General features: G+C 38.3%; 2 protein-coding genes across 6 annotated transcripts in view; one reads left to right on the top strand and one right to left on the bottom strand.

The window, feature by feature from the left end:
• Window positions 1-25212, bottom strand: part of LOC124798516 (pyruvate dehydrogenase phosphatase regulatory subunit, mitochondrial-like) — a 163883-nt gene extending 138671 nt beyond the window's left edge. For all 3 annotated transcript variants that reach the window (XR_007016947.1, XM_047261960.1, XM_047261961.1), the window contains exons 1-3: window positions 24962-25212; window positions 9494-9807; window positions 9284-9411 (exon numbers count right to left, since the gene is read on the bottom strand). Coding sequence is in view for 2 of the 3 variants with exons in the window: in XM_047261960.1 (XP_047117916.1) it covers window positions 9284-9411; window positions 9494-9789 (424 nt within the window). In the remaining variant the exon portion in view is untranslated. The remainder of the gene's footprint in view (window positions 1-9283; window positions 9412-9493; window positions 9808-24961) is intronic.
• A 370-nt stretch (window positions 25213-25582) lies between these two features.
• The window catches only part of LOC124797953 (low-density lipoprotein receptor-related protein 12-like), a 105767-nt gene continuing 104176 nt past the window's right edge, over window positions 25583-27173 (top strand). For 2 of the 3 annotated variants that reach the window (XM_047261103.1, XM_047261102.1), the window contains exons 1-2: window positions 25585-25807; window positions 25957-26065. The gene's annotated coding sequence lies outside the window, so the exon portion shown is untranslated. Of the gene's footprint in view, window positions 25808-25956; window positions 26066-27173 lie in introns of all 3 variants that reach the window. The other variant, XM_047261104.1, reaches the window with a different exon arrangement.

The raw sequence follows: 27173 nt of genomic DNA, 5'->3' as shown, positions 1-27173 counted from the left end.
GATCCAAAAACTTCTTCACCTGTGAAGCATATTTCTTGTACAGCTATTAACAGAAATATAACTTTCATAAAGATTTTGCTCAGTTTGTACCAGACTGTTCCTGTTGATTGTTGTCATAAACTTTTTCATTTAGGTTTGAGTTTTCATGATTACTTCAGATGTCCAAAACACTCCAACTTGTCTGTAGCATGATGTTACATCCTTCCCTGAATCCAAATGGGACGCATGTTCTCTGTACCCAGAAAAGTAGTCTAACATTGATTTAAAGCAGTCAGCAGTCAGCAGACTATAAATAAGGATGTGAAACTTGTAACACCCCCCCGCCCCCCATGAACCATGGACCTTGCCATTGGTGGGGAGGCTTGTGTGCCTCGACAATACAGATAGCCATACCGTACGTGCAACCACAACAGAGGGGTATCTGTTGAGAGGCCAGACAAACGTGTGGTTCCTAAAGAGGGGCAGCAGCCTTTTCAGTAGTTGCAGGGGTAACGGTCTGGATGATTGACTGATCTGGCCTTGTAACATTAACCAAAATGGCCTTGCTGTTCTGGTACTGCGAACGGCTAAAAGCAAGGGGAAACTACAGCTGTAATTTTTCCCGAGGGCATGCAGCTTTACTGTATGATTAAATGATGATGGCGCCCTCTTGGGTAAACATTCCAGAGGTAAAATAGTCCCCCATTCGGATCTCCGGGCGGGGACTACTCAGGAGGACGTCGTTATCAGGAGAAAGAAAACTGGCATTCTACAGATCAGAGCATGGAATGTCAGATCCCTTAATTGGGCAGGTAGGTTAGAAAATTTAAAAAGGGAAATGGATAGGTTAAAGTTAGATATAGTGGGAATTAGTGAAGTTCGGTGGCAGGAGGAACAAGACTTCCGGTCAGGTGAATACAGGGTTATAAATACAAAATCAAATAGGGGTAATGCAGGAGTGGGTTTAATAATGAATAAAAACATAGGTGTACGGGTAAGCTACTACAAACAGTATAGTGAACACTTTAATGTGGCCAAGACAGACACAAAGCCCACGCCTACTACAATAGTACAAGTTTATATGCCAACTAGCTCTGCAGATGACGAAGAAATTGATGAAATGTATGATCAGATAAAAGAAATTATTCAGGTAGTGAAGGGAGACGAATATTTAATAGTCATGGGTGACTGAAATTCATCAGTAGGAAAAGGTAGAGAAGGAAACATATAAATGAGTATGGTGAATATGGATTGGGGCTAAGAAATGAAAGAGGAAGCCGCCTGGTAGAATTCTGCGCAGAGCATAACTTAATCATAGCTAATACTTGGTTTAAGAATCATAAAAGAAGGTTGTATACATGGAAGAACCCAGGAGATACTAAAAGGTATCACATAGATTATATAATGGTAAGACAGAGACTTAGGAACCAGGTTTTAAATTGTAAGACATTTCCAGGGGCAGATGTGGACTCTGACCACAATCTATTGGTTATGAACTGCAGATTAAAACTGAAGAAACTGCAAAAAGGTGGGAATTTAAGGAGATTGGACCTGGATAAACTGAGAGAACCAGAGATTGTACAGAGTTTCAGGGAGAGCATAAGGGAACAATTGACAGGAATGGGGGAAAGAAATACAGTAGAAGAAGAATGGGTAGCTTTGAGGGATGAAATAGTGAAGGGAGCAGAGGATCAAGTAGGTAAAAAGACGAGGGCTAGTAGAAACCCTTGGGTAACAGAAGAAATATTGAATTTAATTGATGAAAGGAGAAAATAGAAAAATGCAGTAAATGAAGCAGGCAAAAAGGAATACAAACGTCTCAAAAATGAGATCGACAGGAAGTGCAAAATGGCTAAGCAGGGATGGCTAGAGGACAAATGTAAGGATGTAGAGGCTTGTCTCACTAGGGGTAAGATAGATACTGCCTACAGGAAAATTAAAGAGAGCTTTGGAGAAAGGAGAACCACTTGCATGAATATCAAGAGCTCAGATGGAAACCCAGTTCTAAGCAAAGAAGGGAAAGCAGAAAGGTGGAAGGAGTATATAGAGGGTCTATACAAGGGCGATGATTAATTATCTGGCCTTGTAACATTAGTCATCATAGTCTTGCTATACTAGTACTTCAAATGGCTAAAAGCAAGGAAATCTGCAGTCTTTATCTTTCCTGAAGGCATGCATTTCACTGTGTGGGTAAATGGTCATAGTGTTCTCTTGAGCAAAGTATTCCAGAGGAAAAATTGTTCCCAATTCAGATCTCCAGGCAGAGACTATTTAGAAGGATGTCATCATTAGGAAAAACGAAACTGGCATGTGAGTTGGAGCATGGAATGCTTGGTCCCTTAAAAGGACAGGTAGGCTGAAGAATTAAAAAAGGTAAATGGCTAAGTTGCAGTTACATATAGTAGGAATTAGTAAAACCCAATAGCAGGAAGAATAGGACTTCTCATCAGGTGTGTATAAAGTTGTAAATTCAAAAATAGGAGAAATTCAAAATGAAATAGGAGTAACACAGCAGTAAGTCTACTAATAAAGAACAAGAAAATATGAACATGGGTACGGTTCTATGAACTGCATAGTGAATGCATTATCCTAGCCAAGACTGACACAAAGCAAATATCGAACCCAACAGCACAACTTTATATGCCAACTAGCTCAGCAGATGTAAAAAAAGACTGAAAGAACGTATGATGTGATAAAAGAAATTATTAATACAGTTGAGGAGGGGGACTAGAATTTGATAGTAGGAAAGGGAAGAGAAGGAAAATTAATAGGGGAACGTAAAACTGGTGAAAGGAGTGAAATAGGAAGCCACCTGGTAGAACACTGCACAGAGTATAATTTCATCATACTTGGTTCAAAAATCATTTAAGAGTTTTGGGCTGGAATACCAACAACATTATGAAAAGGTCAGACTGCTACTCACCGTAAAGATGATACACTGAGTTGCAGACAGCCACAACAAAATTTCTGCTACGCAATGAGCTTTTGGCCAAAGCATTCTTCACAAAGAAACATGCCTCATACACTCATCACCACTATCTCTGGCCACTCTGGCCAGAATTCCAGCATTCTGGGCACAGTGGCCGAAGATAGTGGTTACATGTGTGTGCGTGCGCGCATTTTGTGCCTGATTGTTTGAATGTGTATGTGTGTTTTCCTTTCTTTTCTGTGGACTGCTTTGGACGAAAGCTCAATGTGTAACAGTCTTTTCACTCCATCTGCCTGCAACTAAACGTGTCATCTTTATGGTGAGTAGCAATCTACAATCTATCCTTTCCATAACATTGTTATTAAAGAGTTGGTATCCATGGAAGAGACCTGGAGACCCTGGAAGACATCAAATATGTTTCATAATGGAAAATACAGATTTCAGAATCAGATTTTGAAGTGTAAAACATTTCCAGGGGCAGATGTGGACTCTGAGCATAATTTGCTGGTTATGAACTGTGGACTGAATATGACAGAACTGGAGGTTGTTGCAAGTTTCATGGAAAGAATTAAGTAATCATGGGTAAGAAACACAATAGATGATGAGGAGTTAGCTCTGAGAGATGAAATAGTGATGGTGGCGGAGGATCGAATAGGCAAAAAACACAAAATCCAGTAGAAATCTTTGGAAAATGTAGGAGAGGCTCAGTGCAATTGCCGAAAGGAGAAAATATAAAAACTACAGAAAATGAAGCAGGGAAAAAATGAATACAGACACCTAAAAACTGAGAATGTCAGGAAGTGCAAAAGGGCAAAGCAGGAATAGCTATAGAGAAATGCCATGGTATAAAAGCATATATAAGAAGGGGAAAGATAGATCTTTGGAGAAAAGAGAAGCAGATGCATGAATCTTAAGAGCTCTGATGACAAGCCAGTACTAAGTAAAGAAGTGAAAGCTGAAAGCTGGAGGGAATATGTAGAAGGCCTACACAAGGAAATCGAACTAGAAAGTAACATTATAGAAAGAGAGGAGGAAGTAGATGAAGATACAATGGGAGATATGATACTGTGAGTATAATTTGACAGGACACTGGAAGCCCCAAGTTGAAACAAGGCCTCTGAAGCAGACAACATTCTCACAGAATTACTGAGATCCTTGTGATGGCCAGTTATGATAAAACTATTCCATCTATATAAGATATATGAGAAAAGCAAAGTACAGTTCGGAGCTAAAGTGAATTTAATAATTCAGTTCTAAAGAAAGCAGATACTGACAAATGTGAATATTACTGAACTCTCAGTTTAAAGAGGCATTTTTGCAAAACACTGACATGAACTATTTACAGAGTTGTTGTCATCAAGCAAGAGGTACCCAAAAAATTGGGCAAGAGGCCACCATGACAAAACCACGACCACCTGCTTGGTGCCTCTCCATTCTAGGCAGCAGCCTCCAGATGGCCCTCACAAACTCGGACCACTTCCTGCTTCTGCACCATTTCCTTAATCAAGCTGTATATGTATGCCGCTAGGGCAGATGGCAGCCAACAGAGAATGCTGTCAACCACAGACTACTTTGCTTCTGCCTTGCATTGGCTGACATGGAAATTCTTCCACCAACAGGCACAAAACATGAGGCTCCGTGGAAACTCCATAGTCATGAACCAGCAACTGTTCAGTTCAGTACTTGCAATGCACTCAGTACATTACTCTGAAAACTACCTTCCGATTTAGTAATCGTTATTTGTGGGGAACTAACACTCATGCCTGCTCAATTACTATCGACTATTGTGAGCACATACAGCAAAGTTGTTTAGGGATATCATTTTATTAGGTTTAGGACATCAAGTGCCAAGCATCAATCTGTACAAAAGACGAGTACCATTTTCTAACATACTCTTAATGAATATTGTTTGTCATTTCTTACTGTGTCACCACTTTTCTGTTACAGTGCTGCCCTGACAGACAAGTGTATAATAATCATAGCATGCAATGGCTAACTTAAAGGAACTATAGCAGAGTAACTCTTTATCTGGTACCAAGGATATTTGGGCTGAATTAATAGCAGCATTCAGTTACTACAAGAGAAATGGAAGAACTGACAGAATCTGACCTTGGGGTGGATCAGTTTGGATTCCAGAGAGCTATATAAGCATGCGAGGCAATACTAACCTTACAATTTGTCTTAGAAGATAGGTTAAAGAAAAGCCTACCTACATTTATAGCATTTGTCGATTTAGAAAAGCTTTTAACCATGTAGCCTGGAATCCAACCTTTGGAATTCTGCATGTATCAGGGACAAAATACAGGGAACAAAAGATTATTTACAACGTGCACAAAAACTAGAACGAAGTTTTAAGAGCTGAAGGACATGTAAGTGAGGCGATAACTGATACGAGGGTGAGGCAGAGTTGTAGCCTATCATCGATGTTACTCAATCTGTACATTGAGCCAGCAATAAAGGACACCAAGGGTAAATCTGGAGAGAGAATTAAAGTTCAGGGAGAAGAAACAAAAACTTTGAGTAATAGACGAGTTCTCCTAACTGGAAAGAAAAATAACTGATGATGGCCGAAGTAGAGAGGATATTTGCTATAGCATGAAAAGCATTGCTGAAAAAGCAGAATATAAATTTAAATGTTAAGACTTTTTCTGAATGTATTTGGCTGGAGTGTAGCCTTTTATGTAAGTGAAATGTGGAAAGCAAGCAGTTCACACAAGAACATAATTGAAGCTTTTGAAATGTTGTGTTACAGAAGACTGCTTAAGATTAGAGCAGTAGATTGAGTAACTAAAGAGTAGGTACTGATACAAATTGGAAAAAAAGAAATTTATAGCACAACTTGATTAAAAGAAAGGATCAGTTGATAGAACATATCTTGAGGTATGAAGGTATCGTCAATTTGGTAATGGAGAGCAGTGTGGGGCATAAAAGTTGTAGATGGAGACCAAGAGATGCGTACAGTAAGCAGGTTCAGTTCATTAGTAGTTATTCAGAGATACAAAGGATAGAGTAGTGTGGAGAGCTGCACCAAATCAGTCTTCAGACTGAAGGACACAGCAACACAAAGCTTGTAATGATAAAATCTTTTAAGATAGTGGAATTATTTCTAAGACTCTTTAATGCAAGCAGTGACTATATAACTAATCCATAAAGCTTTCTAAACCATTTTTTAGTATTATCAAATCATTTTTTCTGGGGAGAGTTTCCATCAGGCTACAATTATTATGGTTGTTCTGACTTTTAATGTGGTATTGAGACCACTGTCAATAATGCCTGTAGTTTTCAAAATTTTCAAATATGCTTTGAAAAACCATCTCTCTTGTTTTATTGTCAAATATAACACTAGTCTGCAAGTTATCAGATGACTGAAAACTAATATATAACATTGCCTCAACTTTTTATGCTGACTCCAAATCTGTTTTCAGTTTCTTGCTATCACGTACATTTTTGCCACAATTTGACTTCAAAGATATATTGCTGTGCCAGTATGTTATGTCTATTGTCGGAGGGAAATTTCTCAATATGGCCCTGCATACCTTTAGGCTGTTACATCTGTTGATGCTAGTTGTTATTGCGTGATCCTGAAACTGTTGCTTGTCTCGCAGGCTTGGATAACCAGTGCTGTATTGTGATTATTCTGTATATTTAAGACAGTATTAATGAAACACTTCACCTATTGTTGATAGTTACAATAATGTCAACATGCAAGAGTGAGAACCAAAATATTTTGTGTTACATTTTTGCGAATTATACAGTGACTAAGCAGACTTTGTGTAAAAACCTTATCAAGCTTATTTTAAAACGAAACTTGGTGACCAGCACAAGGGATAGCACCAGAGACAGTTAGCCACTATCATGTGGAAAGATTACGATTGTGGATGAAAGAAAAGAAAAGCATGCATCCCATTTGTGATTCCAGTACTGTGGAGAGAGCCTAAAAAAATCTTAATGACTGTTACTACTGCTTAGTTAATGTTGAGGGCTGCAGTTCAAAAAATAAGAGACAAATTGTGTATCCAAGCATTGATTGAGCCATTAGGCCAGTTTGCACATGGAGAAGATCCGATTGCTCCTCTTCCCCCAGCTGTTGTAGAGAACATGGCAGAAGATGATGATGAAAATGAAGTTGATGGAATTACCAAAGACGATAGTGATGTCCAACAGTCTGAATGTGACTTTACTCCATAATTGTTCTCTGAGTGAACTTAATGCTCTCATATAAGATTTGAATTTGCCTAAGGAATCTGCATAACTACTTGGCTCCCGGTTAAAAAGTAAGAATCTTCTGGAAGCAGGGACACATTACTCATGGTACACATATAGAGGAAGAATTAGTTCCTTTATTCTCACTGAATGAGTCCTTGGTTTACTGCAATAGCATAAAAGAGTTAATGCACTTCTATGGCATTGGAACATTATCCTACACAGTGGGGACTTTCCTAGACTTGTCACTGAGGAGCCTGAAAGATGTGTTACTGCATAAAGATGTATGGGTCCAGTCTTGTGGCCATTCATTTCAAATGAAAGCGACGTATGAGAACATGAAGATATTTTTCACAAGTATCCAGTATGAGGAACACACTTGGCTTATCTGTCATGACTTCAAAGTTATCAGAATACTATTGGGACAACAAGCTGGATTCACAAAAATATCTTGCTTTCTATGTGAATGACACAGTCAGTTAAGCAGAGACACTGGAATGTGAAAGTTTGGTCAGGGGGGAGAAATTTTCCATCTGTAACTAAAAATATCCTGCATGAACTACTTAAGAAAAAAAAGAAAGAAAGAAAAAAAATGATTAAATCGGGCTTGACGAAGTAATTTGTAAAGGCTCTACCCCAGTAGAACCTGCATCAAGTACCTTTCCAAGAAATTTCCCTTCACCACATGAGACAAATTGAAAGCTGGAATTCTTTTTTAGTCCTTAAATAAAGAAATTGATAAAGGATGAAGATTCTGAGAAGACAATGAAGAAAAGAGAAAAAGGTGCATGACTGCCTTCCCGATCAGTTACTGAGGACTTTCTGTGGAATAACGAAGATCCTAATTACAAGGCCATTGTTGAAAATAGTTGCAAAATTCCAAGAAGATGGGTTGTTAAATGAGTGTGGACGTTCACTTTCTACACTCACATATCGACTACTTTCCGGAAATTTGGGACATTATATTGAAAAGCAGAGAGAACGTTTTCACCAAGATATTAAGAGGTGGCACTGGACAGCAGCTATGATGACCGATTACTGTTGTATGTTGAAGAGGGACAGTCATCATGTACCAGGATCTACAAGGAAGTCACAGAAAAGAAATTTTAAAAATTTATGGAATACTGTTGACTTCTTGTTTTTATAGAAGGTAGTCACGAAACAAATTAAGGGAGTTCTGAGGAGTATTTTTTAAAAGTGTTTTGATTAAAAAGTCATCTTGTGTGAAATGGTGTTAGAATATATTTGTGAACTCAGAAGTGAAAAAACATCAAAACATTACTTCTTATTTTGTGCAAAAACCTGATATGATAGACAAAAACAGTAATTATTTCTAGAATCAGTATAAAAAATTGACTGAAGAACACCAACTTCCAAACAAATCTTCTGGCAAAAAGTTTTAAAATAGAGACTAGTGTAATTTACAACATAAAGTATAACATCAATTCAGGACCATCAGAAGCATCAAGTTTGTAAGACAAGAACTCAAACACAACAAAATAAACATGTGTGGTAATAAGAATGATAGACAAAAACAGTGGTAGAGCACTTGCCCGCGAAAGGCAAAGGCCCCGAGTTCAAGACTCGGTCTGGCACACAGTTTTAATCTGAAAGGAAGTTTCATATGTGTTAATGGTTACAGGGCAATAAATACATTCTTAGTTATCAAGGCTGTTTGAGAGGGTTAACCACAAAATTCCAAATGACAAATATCAAAGGCATATTGAATGATTGGTTATAATTACATTTAACAAACAACAATCAGTTCTTCACTGCCATGAATTACATGGAGCAATGTGAATTTGAAAAGCAACTAGCAAATTTAGCAGTAGGTCTGTCTCACGCCAGTTTATCCAGAAATTAAATTTACAGCTACGTTCACAGGTAAACAAAAATATATGAAATAAATGAATATGTATTACTTTAGGAGTTAATTATGATTAGCAAGAATATTTTTAAAAAAATGTTTACAGCAAGCAGTTGTTTTCTACATGTGATATTCTTTTACATGAAATCTCACACCAGACATAACATATATTTTCCCATAATTTTGACTTATTTAGTGTATGATCATGTACAGACACTAGGGAAAAAAATGAGACAAGAAATATATCTAATGTATTGTGCAAATGCCTGCTGCAGATCTCAGAGTCTGCTGAGGCAGATTATTACCTATATCATATCCCAATTCCTCAAGCTGTCGATATAGTTTAATGCTGTACATAATAAGATGTCTGTCAGCCATAGGTTTAAAAAGGCCCAAGGTGCCAGAGCCAAATGAAGATGTGCCACTTCCAATCCTTTACAACAAAAATTGGATTAATATTTAAATAAATAACATATAACATATACAAAATGTAAACCATATTTTACATTACTAACCTTTCTTGTTCCAGTACCAATATATCATGCCACCCACTTTGCACAAGATGATATGCTACAGAATTTGCTACTGTTCCAGCACCACATATTACCACTTGAGCTTGTTTAGGAAGAAGAGAATTATTTCCAGTAGATGTTGACCATGACAACTTCTGAGATCTCGGACCATCACTAAAGTATGCAGAACTGTCACCCTGGGGGCCTTGGGTGCTGACATACTTATAAAGCATCTGGAGAAATTCATTTTGACAGCTCCATTGTTTTACAAGTACTGCTCTTCCACAAAGAGACAACATTGTGTATGTTCACAAAAACTGGAAAAAGAAACAAGTAAATATAATCACCTCTCTTCATATTTCTATGCTTACTGAGAAAATCACCAAAATATGGAAATTGCTGATATTTCTGTTATCTTACTGCATTTTGATTTAATATATTTCTATTTCATGATACACAACACAAAACATTTTTGTTCAATATGTTTCAAGTATGATGGTAAGCATTTATAACAACTTGACAAGTCATAGATTTTTGGAAACGTTACATTGATATCGTGACACCTGATGCAAAGATAACACCAGTCAATTCCTTGTTGACAGTTACAAGCACCATTAGGATCTAAGAAGCTACAACAAAACCAAACAGCTCAATTTCTGTAGCAAAATCAGAGAGATGAACCTTAGAAGGGTGCAGGACCTACTGGACTGATACTGAATATTTGTCTTTGGTAGTTCAGCATATAGTTTTTCATTTATCAGGATGGGTGACTTTAGAGCACTCTGTTGTGCATGGAGCTGTTGGGGTAGTTGAGTGGCGGTGCACTCTCTTGAGTTCTCCCATTTGCACTGACTTTTGTAATTGTTTAGCCTATGACTGGGATAATCATCTAATCAATGCTTACTTGATTACTTTATATTTTTATATGACTGATTACAATATCTGTATGTCTTATAAACTATGCGATCAAAAGTATCCAGACACCCACCAAAAACACGTTTTTCATATTAGGTGCATTGTGCGGCCACCTACTGCCAGGTACTCCATATCAGTGACCTCAGTAGTCATTAGGAATCGTGAGAGAGCAGAATGGGGCATTCTGCAGAACTCACGGAATTCCAATGTGTTCAGGTGATTGGGTGTCAATTGTGTCATATGTCTGTATGCGAGATTTCCACACTCCCAAACATCCCTAGGTCCACTGTTTCCAATGTGATAGTAAAGTGGAAACATGAAAGGAATACATACAGCACAAAAGCATACAAGCCAACTGCATTTGTTGACAGACAGAGACCACCAACAGTTGAAGAGGGTCTTAACCCTAGGATGCCTAAGGGGAGGGGGGTGGGGGGAGGGTGGGGGGGAGGGTTAGTTGAAGCCACAGTTTTTTTATGTCCCCTGCTTTAGCCCAAGTAACTTTCATACTACATATTCCCTTTGAGTTATTGTTTGTTGGCTATTTTATGAAACATTAGAGTCAATATATTTTATAGAAAATCCCTGCTTTGAAAGAAAAAATAAATAAACTTATTATGGGTCCAACAACCCCCCCCCCCCCCCCCACCTTAGGCTTTCATGCTATAGAAAAATTCCCTTAGTAGAATTTCATATTTCTCATCTCTACAACAATGCAAGTTAGTTTCTTGTTGGTTGCTATTCTTGATATTCACAACAATCGGTTTACTTTCAGAGGAAGTGATTGTTGATGTCAGTCAGCTGTTATTTAGCTTGTAAACTTGCAGTGAGTTAGTGCAGTTCCCTACTGTTCACACGCACACTTAAAAATGACTAAAAGAATACCTGACTCGTCTTTAGAAAGAGATCTGAATGAAATTTTAGATGCAGATTCTGCTTGGGGAGTGAAAGTGAATATGAGGATGGTGTTATGGAGTATGATTCAGATTGGGAAAGTGATGTGGATGTTAGAGAAGATGAAGATAGCGCAGCTCCAGGCAGTGACCATCAGGATGTTATTGTGGCCAAGTCTGGAAGAAGGTACGTAACCACACAACCTAGGATTCCTCGGAGGTCTGTTGCTAATATAGTAAGAGAGCAGGCTGGAGTAACTCCAGCCGGTGTTTGCCATTCACCTGGAGAAGCTTTGAAGTTACTTCTTACACCTGACATCATGGATGTTATAGTAAAACATTCAAATGAAGAGGCAGTTAGGCGAAATGTTACTTTGACTAATGAGAAAGAATTGTATGCCTTTATAGGAGTCCTGACACTTACGGAGGCAAATAAGGACAATTCTGTCAGTGTACACGATCTTTGATCAGCCCTAATGGGTCGGCCAGTTTACAAGGGCATTATGGCAAGAGAACGTTTCAAGGAACTTATTGCAATCATAAGGTTTGATGACAAAAGTACCCGCCAGCTAAGAAGGGAAGCAGACAAGTTTACAGCAATCTGTGATGTTTTCAACAAAGTGAATGATAGGTTTCCGCTACTGTATAAACCGGGGGTCCACCTCGCCATTGATGAGATGCTCAGCTTGTTTAGAGGGTGCTGTCCCTTCAAAGTATTTATGAAGGATAAACTGGGCAAGTATGGCATCCTTATACGCATGATGTCCGATGCACTTGACAGATACATCTTGAAGATGGAGCCCTATGCAGGTAATGTTCAGAATTTGTCGAAAGAAGAACGGGGTTCAGCAGCTGTCATCAAGCGTCTGGTAGCACCTGTGAAAAATACTGGTCGAAATATTACTACAGACCGATACTACACATCGGTGGATTTGGCGGAAGAGTTTTACCAAGACTACAAAGTTACTACAGTAGGAACTCTCCAGTCAAACAGGAAGCATATTCCAGACATAATGAAGAACACGTCAAATTGAGAGCTATATTCATCAATGTTCTTGTTCACAGAGCCATCAACAGGTAGGCCTACATAGCAAAAACGAAACCACTGTTGGAGGAGAGAAGAATAAAACCAAGATAAATGTATATTATAATTCCACTAAAGGTGGAATTGATACCATTGATCAAATGGCATGTATGTACGTACACCTGCAAGAGGGGAACAAAGAGATGGTCTCTATCTGTATTTTACTCCCTCATCGACATTTGTGCTATCAATGCAACCACCATATTCAGCCAGCAACATCAAAGATGGAATGAAAAGAAACACAACAAACAGAAACTTTATCTTCTGCAAGCTGGGATGGAACTAGTGAAATTGCAGGTAGAAGAAAGAAGTGCCAATGCAAGAGGGTTATCTAACCAATTTTTTCAATCAATGGAGACTATTCTACAAAAGAAAATCAAAGAAGTGACAACAGAAGCATATCAGCCTCCTGCAGGGAAAGGTCGGTGCCATATTTCTGTAAGAGAAGCTAAAACAAAGAAGCAGAAGTACAACAATCTAAGTAAACCAAAACAGTATTGTGGACAGTGTCATAAACATGTGTGTAACACACATTCAGAAAAAATTGTGAAGTGTGTCTATTGCCTTGAAGTTGAGGACTCAGAGTACTCTGTTGTATGTGAACACATCTGTATTTTGTATTGTAATATGTCAATTTTTTATTCACTCAATCCAGTATAACAATTAACAACATTTATAAACCAATGGGTTAGTTAAAATACACAGACAATTTTGAAAGTTGAAATTTTTCATCAGTAAACTTATTTAATACCTGTGGGCTCGCCGAACCCCCCCCCCCCCCCTTCCCCCCTCCCCCCTTAGGCATCTAAGTTAGAAAAAAAAAGGCTTGGGTGTCCTAGGGTTAATGTGTAATGGGCAGACATCTATCCAGACTATCACACAGGAATTCCAAAGTGCATCAGGATCCACTGCAAGTACTATGACAGGTAGATGGGAGGTGAGAAAACTTGGATTTCATGGTTGAGCGGCTGCTCATAAGCCACACATCACGCCGGTAAATGGCAAACACCGCCTCGCTTGGTGTAAGGAGCATAAACATTGGACGAATGAACTGTGGACAAACGTTGTGTGAAGTGACGAATCATGGTACACAATGTGGTGATCTGATGGCAGGGTGTGGGTATGGCAAATGCCCAGTGAATGTCATCTGCCAGCGTGTGTAGTACCAACAGTAAAATTCAGAGGTGGTGGTGGTGTTGTGGTGCGGTCGGTTTTCTCATGGAGGGAGGCTTGCACCCCTTGTTGTTTTGTGTGGCACTATCTCATAATGCACGGCCTGTGGTGGAGTGGTTACATGACAGTAACATCCCTGTAATGGATTGGCCTGCACAGAGTCCTGGCCTGACCCCTAAACAACACCTTTGGGATGTTTTGGACACCGACTTCATGCCAGGCCTCACCGACTGGCATCAATAACTCTCCTCAGTGCAGCACTCCATGAAGAATGGGCTGCCATTGCCCAAGAAACCTTCCAGCACCTGATAGAACATGTGCCTGCGAGAGTGGAAGCTGTCATCAAGGCTAAGGGTGGGCCAACACCATATTGAATTCCAGCATTACCGATGGAGGGCACCACGAACTTGTAAGTCATTTTTAGCCAGGTGTCCAGATACTTTTGATCACATAGTGTGGCTCTGTAACCATTTGTTTGTCAAGGGTGGCTTCAATATAACTAACAAATGACCATTATACACTGAAGAGCCAAAGAAATTGGTACACCTGCCCAATATCATGTAGGGCCCCCACAAGCTCCAGAAGTGCGGCAACTGATGTGATGTGGACTCGACTAATGTCTAAACTAGTGCTGGAGGGAACTGACACCATGAATCCTGCAGGACTGCCCATAAATCCATAAGAATATGAGTGGGTGGAGATCTCTTCTGAACAGCACGTTGCAAGGCATCCCAGATATGCTCAATAACATTCATGTCTGGGGAGTTTGGTGGCAAGCGGAAGTGTTTAGACTCAGAAGAGTGTTCTTGGAGTCACTCTGTAGCAATTATGAATGTGTGGAGTGTCCCATTGTCATGCTGGAATTGTCCAAGTCCATCAGAATGCACAATGGATATGAATGGATGCAGGTGGTCAGACGGGATGCTTACATACATGTCATCTGTCAGAGTCATATCTAGACGTATCAGGGGTCCCATATCACTCCAATTGCACATGCCACACACCATTATAAAGCCTCTACCAGCTTGAATAGTCCCCTGCTGACATGCAGGGCCCATGGATTCACGAGGTTGTCTTCATACCCATACACATCCATCCACTCGATACAATTTGAAATGAGACTCGTCCGACCAGGCAACATGTTTCCAGCCATCTACAGTCCAATCTCAAAGTTGATGGGCCCAGCGAGGCATAAAGCTTTGTGTCGTATAGTCATCAAGGGTACACAAGTGGGCCTTCAGCTCTAAAAGCACATATCAATGATGTTTCATTGAATGGTTCGCACACTGACATCTGTAGATGCCCTAGCATTGAAATCTGCAGAAACATGCGGAAGTGTTGCACATCTGTCATGTCGAACGATTCTCTTCAGTCATCGTTGGTCCCATTCTTGCAGGATATATTTCCAGCCACAGCGATGTTGGAGATTTGATGTTTTATCGGATACCTGATATTCATGATACACACATGAAATGGTCGTGCAGAAAAATTCCCACTTCATCATCTGAGATGCTGTGTCCCATCGCTCATGTGCCAACTATAATACCACATTCAAACTCACTTAATTCTTGATAACCAGCCATTGCAGGAGCAGTAACCGATCTAACAACTGCACCAGACACTCGTTGCCTTATACAGGCGTTGCTGACTGCAGTGCCATATTCTGCCTGTTTACATGTCTCTGTATTTGAATGCACATGTCTACACCAGTTTCTTTGGTGCTTCAGTGTGTTCTGTGTAATTTTCCAATCAACAAATAATAGCAGTGAAAACAGTAGTTAGTTAGTTCATGTTCCTTAGATAATTCACATGATAAATGGTTATATTGTGAACAAGTCATTTCATATTCACATCACAAATTAATTTGTAACAATGGCTACATGTTGAAAATTTAGAAGATTTTTATTTTGTCTTTAAAAAACACACTGCTGTGAGTTAGTAAGTCCTATCTACCACCTTTTATACATTACAATTATAATAACTCTCCTGTGGAATAGGAGTAGTTCTTAACAAGTTATTAATAATAAACTTTTTCAGTTTGTTTTCAAATTTTACTTTGTTTCCTGTCTGATATTTTATATCACTGGGTAAGTGATCAAAGATTTTTGTTGTAGCATTGTGCATTCTTTTTTTGTAATAATGCACATCATTGTTTCTTTTGAATTGCAATGGGTTATTTGCAACAAATTTCATGAGGAAATAAACATACTGTGAAGCAATAGTCAAAAAGCCCAGCTCCTTAAGCAGATGTCTCCCAGATGATTGTGGGTGAGCACCACATATTATGTTTATAGCACATTTTGGGCAATGAAGACTCCATATAATATTACTGAGTGAAAATAGGAAGAATATGTCAACTTTTTGTTACCCAAGATTTGCAATGATTCTAAGCGCAAATGTGGCTGAACTAAGTTGCTATAGGAGTTCAAAATGTGTCTTTTTCCAGTTATTCTCATCAATATGGGCAACTAAAAATTTTGAAGTTACACTATGTCAAGAACAGAATATGTTGTGTCTGTTTAAAATTGAGTGTGTGACCATTCACAGAAACCTAGTCAACAATACTTTTGAGAACACAGTTTACCATTTCTTCTGTTGCTGTATGTATGTCTGGATTGATTACAATACTAGTGTCATTCACAAAAAGAACTAATTTTGCTCATTGTGTATTAGATGGTTAATTGTTTACATGTATGAGGAACAATGGTGGACCTAAGTTTGAGCCTTGTGATACCCCACACATGATTTCACTTCATTAAGAATAATCTCCCCTCATTACATTAGTTGATTTACTTAGTCCAGTTTTCCGTATTGTTAGATATGATGCTATCTGTTGGCTAGCTAATCATCAGTTCCACAAAACCTCAGTTAATGCAGGAGCATTCTGTGATTCACACAGTGAAATGCCTTAGATAGGTCACAGAAAATATCAACCGGTGCTATCTTGTTGCTTGATGTTTGTAAAATTTTGTGAGTGAATGTGTAAATGGTATTCCCAGTAGAGCGACTCTTCTGAAATTCAGAATGTGATTTACTGATACTATTCTGGAATACATTACTTTCTCAAAAATTGTGAAAAATTATATCAATATTGAAGCAAGTCAGTAGTTATTGATATATTTCCTATCAACTTCTTACAAATGGGTTTAATAATGTCATTTCAAGCTCTATAAAAAGTGCCTTGAGTGAGTGATACATTACATATTTCTGATAAGACAGGACTTATTATATGAGAACAAATCTCTAGTACTCTGTTGGAAACACCATTAAACCCAGATGAGCGTTTATTTTTGAGTGAATATATATTTTCTTAATATCAGAGGAAGAAGTTGGTGATAAATTCACATGATTGAATTGCTTTTCAACACACTGCTGTGATTTTTCTCTTGAACTGTTCGTCACTGTATTTTCTACTACATGCATTCGTTCGGTAAGTCACATCATCTGTGTTTTTAGATATAAAAATATTAGCTGTTATAAACATGTATATTTACACTGCCCCACTGCATATAAAGAGCAACTTACCAGATTACCAGCGTAGAAGAGATGTACACTCTCATGGAACCGGAAATAGTAGCCATCTTGACATACCTTACTACAGGTTATCCAAGTCACTGGACAGCTACGAAGGGGTGGGTATGAAGATGTTTAACAAACTACCACTAGAATGAGTAGAAGCTCCATCTGATTTATTTAACGACAAATTATTCAGCTGATCAGCTGCAAATCCTTGCTACTCACTTCAGGAATTTTATGACTATAAAATATCATAGTGGTACCGGTTTGGAGAGTGCAGCATAATTTCTTTAACTGAGTAATTTATGATGCAATGTTTTCCTATTATTTCATTTTAAATATTGTACTTTATGAAAACCAACAGTGACATACTGATCTTCAACCCATGTACACATGCTGTATAACTTGTATACAGAGGGGTCCAAAAAAAAATGTGTCCACTGTTTAAAAGTCCATAACTTGCAAGCTAATTGCCGGAGTTGTCTCATTTTTGGTGTAAGTGTAACTAAAAGTCCAACTTAAAGATATCACTGTAGGTGTTCGAAATGGTCACCATTAACATCCACACACAAACGATGCTGCCGAACTGCAGCATGAACTACTGACTGCAAGGTGTTCAGTTGGATATTTGCTTATGAATGTACGATGGATTCTCGAAGTTCATCGAATGTGCATGGCTTTTGTCGATAAACGACGTCCTTTAGTGTTCCCCACAGGTAAAAGTCCAGAGGAGTTAGGTCTGGGGAATGTGGTGGATACTCTACAGGAGCTCTACAGCCTATCCATCTTCCTGGTAGATTTTCATCGAGATACGCCATAACACAATTTTGGTAGTGGGCTGAGGCACCATCTTGTTGAAAGTAAATTCTTCCGTCTCCATACAAGTCTCAGATGGCAGGTAAAATGGATGTCTGAAGTTACACGTAACCGGTAGCTGTGCCGTCAAAGAAGAATGGCCCAATCAAGCCCTGGTAAGACAACCCACACCACACATTTACTCCTGGCAAATTCACAGCTTTGTCTACATGGACGTTCAGATTTTCGGTGGCCCAGTAGATGCAATTGTGGCGATTTACTGTACCATTGAGTTTGAACTGTACCTCATCAGACCACACAATCATCTCAGCAAACTCTTCATCATTGCGCACCATGTTAGTAAACCACTAACGAACTACTGACTGCAACGTGTTCAGTTGGATATTTGCACATGAATGTACGACGGATTCTCGAAGTTCATCGAATGTGCATGGCTTTTGTCAATAAACGACATCCTTTAGTGTTTCCCACAGGTAAAAATCCAGAGGAGTTAGATCTGGGGAACATGATGGATACTCCACACCACCTCTACAGCTTCAAATTTGTCTCGAATGCAACGAATCGTTAAACGTGTCGGTGGCTCTGTTTGATACTCATTTCGCCATAGCCATTGAACCTCATTAATGTTTTCGTATTTAAAATACCACTTCAAAACTGACTTCCTTTCATCGAATGAAAGCCTTGCGCCAGCCATTTTTACTCGAGTAACTAGGTGCAACTAAGAACAAAACACTTACTATCTGGCGACTGTCATATGACAAAACAAAACAATGCAACACAACATCTTTGTGGCGATTGTTGGAACTGCAAACTATTACACTACCAAAGATGAGATAACTCCGTCAATTAGTTTGCCAGTTATGGACTTTTAAACAGTGGATACATTTTTTTTGGACCCCTCTGTATATGTAACTTGACTTTGTCAATTGTTGTAATAGCTAAATGACAATAAAATTTCATTCGATTCAATTCAATACACTCATAAAAGACTGTTGTGACTGGCAAGCTTTCGGAACCAGTGGCTCCTTCTTCAGAGATAAGGGTTGAAAGGGAAGAAAAAAGGGTGAAGGAAAAGGACTGGAGAGGTCTAGGAAAAGGATTTCCCAAAATCCTGGTGAGGTCTAGGAAAAGGATTTCCCAACATCTACCCCTTTTCCTAAACCTCTATAGTCCTTTTCCTTCACTCTTCTTAATTCCCCTTCAACCCTTCTGCTTGATTAAGTAGCCACTGGCTCCAAAAGGTTGCCAATCACAACAGTCTTTTATGTGTGTGTTCTGCCGCTGCTCGGTGAGTAGAATTTTTCGTCTATCTAATTAAATAATTTAATAGGGAAACATTCCACGTGGGAAAAATATATCTAAAAACAAAGATGATGTGACTTACCAAACGAAAGCGCTGGCACGTCGATAGACACACAAACAAATACAAACATACACACAAAATTCAAGCTTTCGCAACAAACTCTTGCCTCATCAGGAAAGAGGGAAGGAGAGGGAAAGACGGAAGGATGTGGGTTTCAAGGGAGAGGGTATATGTGTGGATGGATATGTGTGTGTGTGTGCGCGAGTGTCCTTTTTTCCTCCTAAGGTAAGTCTTTCCGCTCCCGGGATTGGAATGACTCCTTACCCTCTCCCTTAAAACCCACATCCTTCCGTCTTTCCCTCTCCTTCCCTCTTTCCTGATGAGGCAACAGTTTGTTGCGAAAGCTTGAATTTTGTGTGTATGTTTGTGTTTGTTTGTGTGTCTATCGACGTGCCAGCGATTTCGTTTGGTAAGTCACATCATCTTTGTTTTTAGATATAATTAAATAATTTTATGCTCACTTAAGGCACTCTGAGTTGCAATACAGATAGCTCTACTTTTATATACTGTACGGTATTAGTGGAAGTAAATGTTTGTATACGGTTATATAACATACTACTTGATGTATATATTAGTTATACATATGGCATGATATCACTGTTATAAATGAACAAAAAATTATGATGTCCAAGACTGAAAACTTAATATGGACAAATAAAGATTATTATTATTATTATTATTATTATTATTGGATTAAAGAAGTGTCTGATTCTACCAGTCTGCTTTGACCCACGACGTCATCAGTATGACGGAAAGTGCTATTCTAAGCGTCTCCAATACGGCGCCTATGACATCACTACACACACATGCCAACAAACAAGAAAATAAATATAAATAAAACAACAACATCTCCCTCCAAAAATACAATCAAACTAATGGGTCAACAACGGGAAATTGGGGGTTTCAGGGTGGGGACATGCTAAATACAAAAGTAAACAAAACCCAATCCCAAAACTCATTGGGCAGGAGGGTGGGGGGGAATTACAACATTCCATACACAAACAAAAATCCACAGGAATCGGACACTTCTCTTGTTCTACATAGGTAAATCACAGCTGATGCTACCAACACCTACAACTAAAACTACAAAAATTGGAATCGGTCATTTCCCTTGACCTATATAGGTCAACCACAACTATTGATCCCAAAAAACCAACCAAAACACACACACACACACACACACACACACACACACACACACACACACTCTCTCTGCTACCGCCACATATACCCATCCCTGGTCCGAGACGACGGCACTGGTCAACCTTACGTTCTCGTGACAAATGCTACACTTCACAATCTCAGTGATCAGTCCAAATAACTGATAACTGGAGGAATTTTATAATGGACAGCATACCCCCCCCCCCCCCCCATCTCCGACTGCAACATAGCACTGTTATATTTCATCATCATATCCATACCTAACAACAGAAGCCACACAATAAATTAAATGTCTCGCAGCACCACAAACAGCAAACCAATAACACCTAATGAAATGCCAGACACATAAACAAACAAAGTTAACTGATAACTCACTGAAAAGACTTCCAAAGCTTACACGCTAAACCACAAATTCACACATCCAACACCAAGGCTCAAATGGACCCAATACAATACATTACAAAAATGGTTCAAATGGCTATGAGCACTATGGGACTTAATATCTGAGGTCATCAGTCCCCTAGAACTTAGAACTACTTAAACCTAACTAACCTAAGGACAACACACACATCCATGCCCAAGGCAGGATTCAAACCTGCGACTGTAGCGGTCGCGCGGCTCCAGACTGAAGCGCCTAGAACCGCTCGGCCACTCTGGCCGGTCAACACATTACACTCAGCACATATACACACATCGCCAGAGGGCACCATCAAACACAACAAGACAGCATCTACAAACACAACCAATTCATAAACTCCATGCCGTAATGACGTCACACACCACAACACCCTTACGCCACGGGTCAAAGCAGACGGGTGGAATTGGACGCTTCCATTGACCCATTATCATCATCATCATCATCAAGATACTGACTGATAAAAGACAAGCATCTCCCAAAAATTTAACTAGTATTCAGGCTGATTTCCTAGGCAGTCTACTGGATGTCACAAATTTTTATTGTTATTTCTAAATTTTTCCACTTAAATTTTTGCCTGCAATGTTCCAGCATAATTCATTAAGGTGTACTTGCAAGTATGATCGTTGTCTCAGCACAGGTTGTTTGTTCCCTTAAAATGAATTGTCTGATAAACCCAAAGGACTTCTGAAGAGCTAGTGAGGCGCATGGGAGGAAAGTCGTGTTGGCTGCAGGATGCTACTTGCTCCTGCCTCCATCTCGACATGACATGCACCCTCTTCTCTCTCTCCTGATTGTTCAGACTTTGTTGTGATGTTAGAACAACATCCTTTCATGACCAGCTCAACTGGCTGATGGTCTGCCATTCTGACTCGGGTGTGCCCAATTGTATTCCATAATCAAGAAAACACATAATATTGCTTGAATGAATTCCCTTATTTCAGAAGTAACTCTATCAGATGTCCACACGCTCATTCATCCTCACCAGAACCGACCTGCGCTTGTACAATGCTTTATTAATGATAAGTTATCACTATTCTACATCCATCCTCAGCAAACCCTTTTGAGGTGCATGGCAATGGGAAAAAAGCACCACACTCATAACAACAATTATGTATGGTTTTATTTCTTCTGTTTAATTATTGCTGTACTTTTGTTAATGTGTTCGAAGGCTCAGACACATGTGGAAGAAATTTTGATACTAAAATGATTACAGTGTGATTTCATATCATATGTTAGGCAGTGAAACAAATCAGTTATGGAATGGCACACAGTATTCTCAAGTATGTTGTTTCTTGGTACTTATCATTTAGTAAATTGAAATGAATAGGCTAAAACTGTGTTCACCATTCAAACAGAAACCATTTGTGATAAGTTTCCAAATACTCTTAGTTCAAATCCTATCAAGCAGCCAACTGCAGTTATTACAAAACCAGAAGACAGACATTTAGGCAATGTGGAGTGTTAAGAGGGGGAACTAGTACACAATTTGTGGACACCTATCCCAAGACTGTGTCTGTTGACAATAGTACCATGCATAAATGGGTATGATATGTGATATGTTTTATACTGCTTACAACGAATACCCATTCTGTACTCGAGAATAATCATGTGATCGAAACTAGCCAATATAACTGTATAAAGTTGGCTATTTACTTAACATAACAGCCTGGTGGCAACACTGTCATTAAACAAGTGGAACTAACACATAAGAAAATTAAATGACAGATTTTTATCTACATCTACACACTTAGTCCGTAATCCATTGAATGATATATAGTGGAGAGTCTGCAAAAAATCGACAAAACAGCAGAAGTGACAGAAAAATATCCATGAACAGATACAAGACAAAATGAAAAGTTTCATGTCCAGTCAATAAGGACATCAGCCTATAAAACCTCCACAGTAAACAGCGCTATACAAATTTACAATAGGCTTCCGTATAAAATAAAAGACATATCATCATTCTTACTCTTTTGTAAAACCATATGGGCATTCTTATTGGATCATTGCTTCCATTCAGTAGCAGTATTTCTAGACCATTTAAGATATAAAATACTTGAAACAAGACAGTGCAGCTACTGCAAGAATCTTTGTGGATAAATCTAAAATTCATGTATCTGCTGAAATAATTACTGTGTTCTTAACGACAAGACAACTGTATGGATGAACTTCAACCATGTACAGAACAAAAATAGGACCAATGTACAATTCACATTATCAAATAGCCAAATTTAGCAAAAGAATCACATAAAACTTTTAGGATTATGGGTGGATCAGCATCAAAGATGGGAAAAACATGTAGAAATGCTTAACAAAAAATTAAGCAAGTACTGTTACATATTAAGAGTGCTTAAAGATAGCTGCAATACCGAACAGTGTTAAGTGCTTATTACGCATACATGCATATTCTACTGAAGTATGGAATAGTGTTCCGGGGAAATACCTCTTTTGCAGAGCAGTCTTTTAAGCTCCAAAAGAAAACTTTAAGTTTAATAAGTGATGTTGCTTACAGATCACCATGTAGAGGTATCTTTAAGGAATTCAAAATCATGACTTTACGATCTATATTTATATTTGAAAGCATATGCTTCATTAAAAACCATGAATAATGAGATCCACCACTATCAAACAAGGAACAGGGATGACTATCATAGGGATGTGCACAGAAAATCAATGTATCAGGAAATGCCGTTTACAAACCTAAAATTCTGTGCAGTGCATTGCCAGATAGCATCAGAAAAATACCACACACTAATATATTCAAAAAAGAACTAACAAATCTATTAATAAACAACAGCTTCTACAGCAATAACAAATACCTGGAATTTTGCTCAAATCTGTAAGTCTACTTCATAACTCTCTAAACAAAAATTCATAATTATCAACCATTCTTAGATAAAACCGAACTCCTTTCATCCATGTATGTATAAAATTATGCACCTAGCTTTTGTGCTGTATGTTACTATGTCTAGTTAACTAAAGTACTGGTAGGCCTACTTACTAGTTTCAGTAAAAATCAAGCAAAGGGTTTCTCAAGCTTTTGTTCTATCTGTATGTACGTAAGCAGAATAATGTTTTTGTTATAAAGATGTTTTGATACCAATGATAAGATTTTGTACATGATGTAAATATGTAATATTTTATACTGTTCTGTACTTTGTCAAGTCCAATATCATGAATGTGGTAATTTGGTGCTAAATAAATAAAGTAAATAAATAAATCTTTTATACATAGTACTTAACGCTATCTGTGCTTGTCATTAGAAGATCATTGTGTAATATATAATCATTCATCTAAAATAGTAACTGCTGGCTATCAACACAACCCACTCACAAAAATGATAAAATACATAATCTGAATGTATTTCTTATTTTATCTGTACAGTTTGTTACTGGCTAGCTGATTTTGGTATTAAGTTCCCATTTCAGGAAACAACCCTGCTCAGCAGAGAATATTCAACAGAACCCCACAAGGAATCAATTTCTTTTTGTGGCAATACTGGGGCAGCATTCTGCATACCTTACAAGCTAAACAGGAAAGAAATAGTATATATCAAATTGATATACATAGTTTTCCCTTAGTTCCAGGAGACCAATATATCCAAATCTTAGTTATAAGGGCAAAGTACATTCTGCTGAAGGGCAAAACATATCCTTCTGAACCAGTGAGAAATCAAAAATAAAACATCAGTTGTGCCACAGTAGCCTACCCATAAATCATGCCCTATAAATAACTTTCTGTCCATACAATATATTAGTACATTAAACAACATCTCGAACTATACAGATTTCTTGTTATAAACCATCTCCTGTGCCTCACATACCCATTAAAGTGTATATGCATCCTCTGTTACACTGTTTCATTCATAACGTAACCCCTCTTGCATAATAGAAATTACACCTACTTTATTTCTCCCCTCGATCCAGAAGCTAGTGTGAAAGAGATGAATGAAAAACAAATCTTAACACTGGCTTTGAGGGCTGATTAGGCCTGTATTTAGGTAGGTCCACTTGCCAAAAACAAGCTATTCAATTGCATTACTACAGGTGGCTACACTAATGCGAAATCGAATTTCTTTATAAAGCACCAACAATGCGAATACAACATTCTGCGTTCCTGTAATTAGTGTTACCTGAAGACAATTTTTTTCTGGGTATTTTGCATGTGATAAGTAAAATACCAGCAGGAAGTCTGGAGAATAACAGTAGTACTTCAAACAAGTGAGTCTTATTGTCATTCTTCCCAATGGTATATTCGGGATTTCCGGGTTTAGTATCAACTGTTCAACTTTTTTCTCCGCATTTTGTGCAGAAAAACGTGAACAACATATGTACTGCACTATGTTGTATACCGCGCAGTCTCAGAATCAGCTGTTCGCCATTTGCAAACTTTACGTAAAGTTTGTTTATAAATAAAGCAAAGCATTCTCGTATCGAAAGTATTTTGGTGAAGTCAACTTTTAATCTGTCATAATTTCTATGGGATGAAAATCTTCTCAAAGTTTTTGAAATGACAAATGCGTCTATTTGCAAACGCTGAAATATTTTTACGACAGTTAGCAGACAGTCATCTTCAATCTTATTGCTTTTTTTTCTGAAGCGCATTTCATAGTTCATAATAAGTCTAAAGAGAACCAAAATTCTTGATTGATTTTTCTATCCTCGTCAGGAAAGTATTAAGAAGAGGGCATGAAAGGAATACCGTCTCGTATCTCACTGTAAAAAATACGTAGTTTAGTGACGTTTATTATGTTGGTACAGTTTGTTGGTAGCACTACTTATTGCTGAGTGCAGGAAGTAAAGTAAATGTAGAAAAAAATGATTGTAAGGTGAAGCACTGTGAAAAATATCTCAAAATAATTATAAGGAAAAGCGGCAAATTTGACAAGTTACTACTACGTTTTAATGTTGTGGCGAAAACACGCCGCTTTGTGTTTTTGCGAATTAGTCATGAACTTGTCGATCTGACATTAAACTTGGTAAATTTCCTTCAATCTGCATTTATCGATGGGATTTTTGTGGCTTTCGAGAGAGTTGTATAATTATTTGAGTATGCATAGATAGTCTGTTTAAAATCCCCATTATTATTATTGTGTTACTGCAACACGACAATGTTAATTGCTTTCAGTGCACTGTGCTGTGTGCGCGACTCGATGTGATGCCAGTGTTATTTACTGTACAGCGCCGAACACCAGTGACATCATGTTAACAATCAGAAGAAACATAATCTGATACAGGTGCGATACTTTGTAGAGCTTTGGTAATGCACGTGTGTATTGTTGTTAGTTTTTGTTACTGTAATCAGTTTATAATTTTTGCCCTAAATTAAACATTATTTATCCGTTGTTTTTATGCACACAATTGTGGAAAGGTATATTTGAACAGTAGAAAATATTGTAATGTTTACAAAACAAAGCTATTCACAGCATGCATTATGATCCTGTTAATCCTTGGTGAATTCTTAGCAGCTAGAGCACAGTATGACATGAGATATTTGGTGGAAGTGCGATGATTCAGTTTATATGTAAAAGTTACGATCAGTATAAAATAAATGATAAAAAGACAAGCGCTGTGAATGCAAACGAGAACTTCGTTGCTGTGGGGAGGCTCTCCAGAATTTCATCAGTGGAAAAACATGAAAAGGAATAGTAAAAAAGATTCTGCAGACAGCTTTACTATATGCATTCTAATTTGTTACTCCACACGAGGTATGCTGGGAGCAAAGGAATAGACAGAATCCCTTATGGTTGTTTGTAGCATCCAGAATATGGACATAAAGTTAAGACTATGTGTACTACTACTATCTCCTGCATTTAACTATTTAGTAATGTAAATGTATTGCAGGCTTCATCTGTTACAGTCAGAATAATTAATTCCTTACAGTTCTCCTGTGATATCACTAGACCACCATAGCTGTGGTCTCTTACTGCTGTGCCATGGTGTTCTGTCTCAACATGTAATTGTCTCTCACCCCATATTCTGCCTTGCTACACTGTGTTTATTGTAAATTGGGCAATTGTTAGAGGGGGTGGCGTGGAGTGGCAGAAGCAAGCTCGGGTCCCATGGAAACCGGCACAGGATGAGATGCCATGCAAGGGCAACAAGCCATGCTTGCGTTCCACAGTGCAGGCATTTTAATCTGTGTTGCATACTTCTGCAAAACCGGAAGTCACACCCAGAGATACAAATGCTTCAAATGTTGTTCACAAACAAAACTGGAAAAGTTGACATGCTTTAATAAACATTGCAACTGCAACAGTTATGTGCACTTCTCACAAGGAAAGGGAAAAGTATAAAGGAGAGTGAAGTACAACACAGTAACACATGAAAACAAGGCATCTTCAC

The sequence above is a fragment of the Schistocerca piceifrons genome, chromosome 5, assembly GCF_021461385.2.
Source record: "Schistocerca piceifrons isolate TAMUIC-IGC-003096 chromosome 5, iqSchPice1.1, whole genome shotgun sequence".
Taxonomy (NCBI): domain Eukaryota; kingdom Metazoa; phylum Arthropoda; class Insecta; order Orthoptera; family Acrididae; genus Schistocerca; species Schistocerca piceifrons.
Note: the sequence above shows the minus strand (reverse complement) of the source record. Positions and strands in the feature narration are given on the sequence as shown.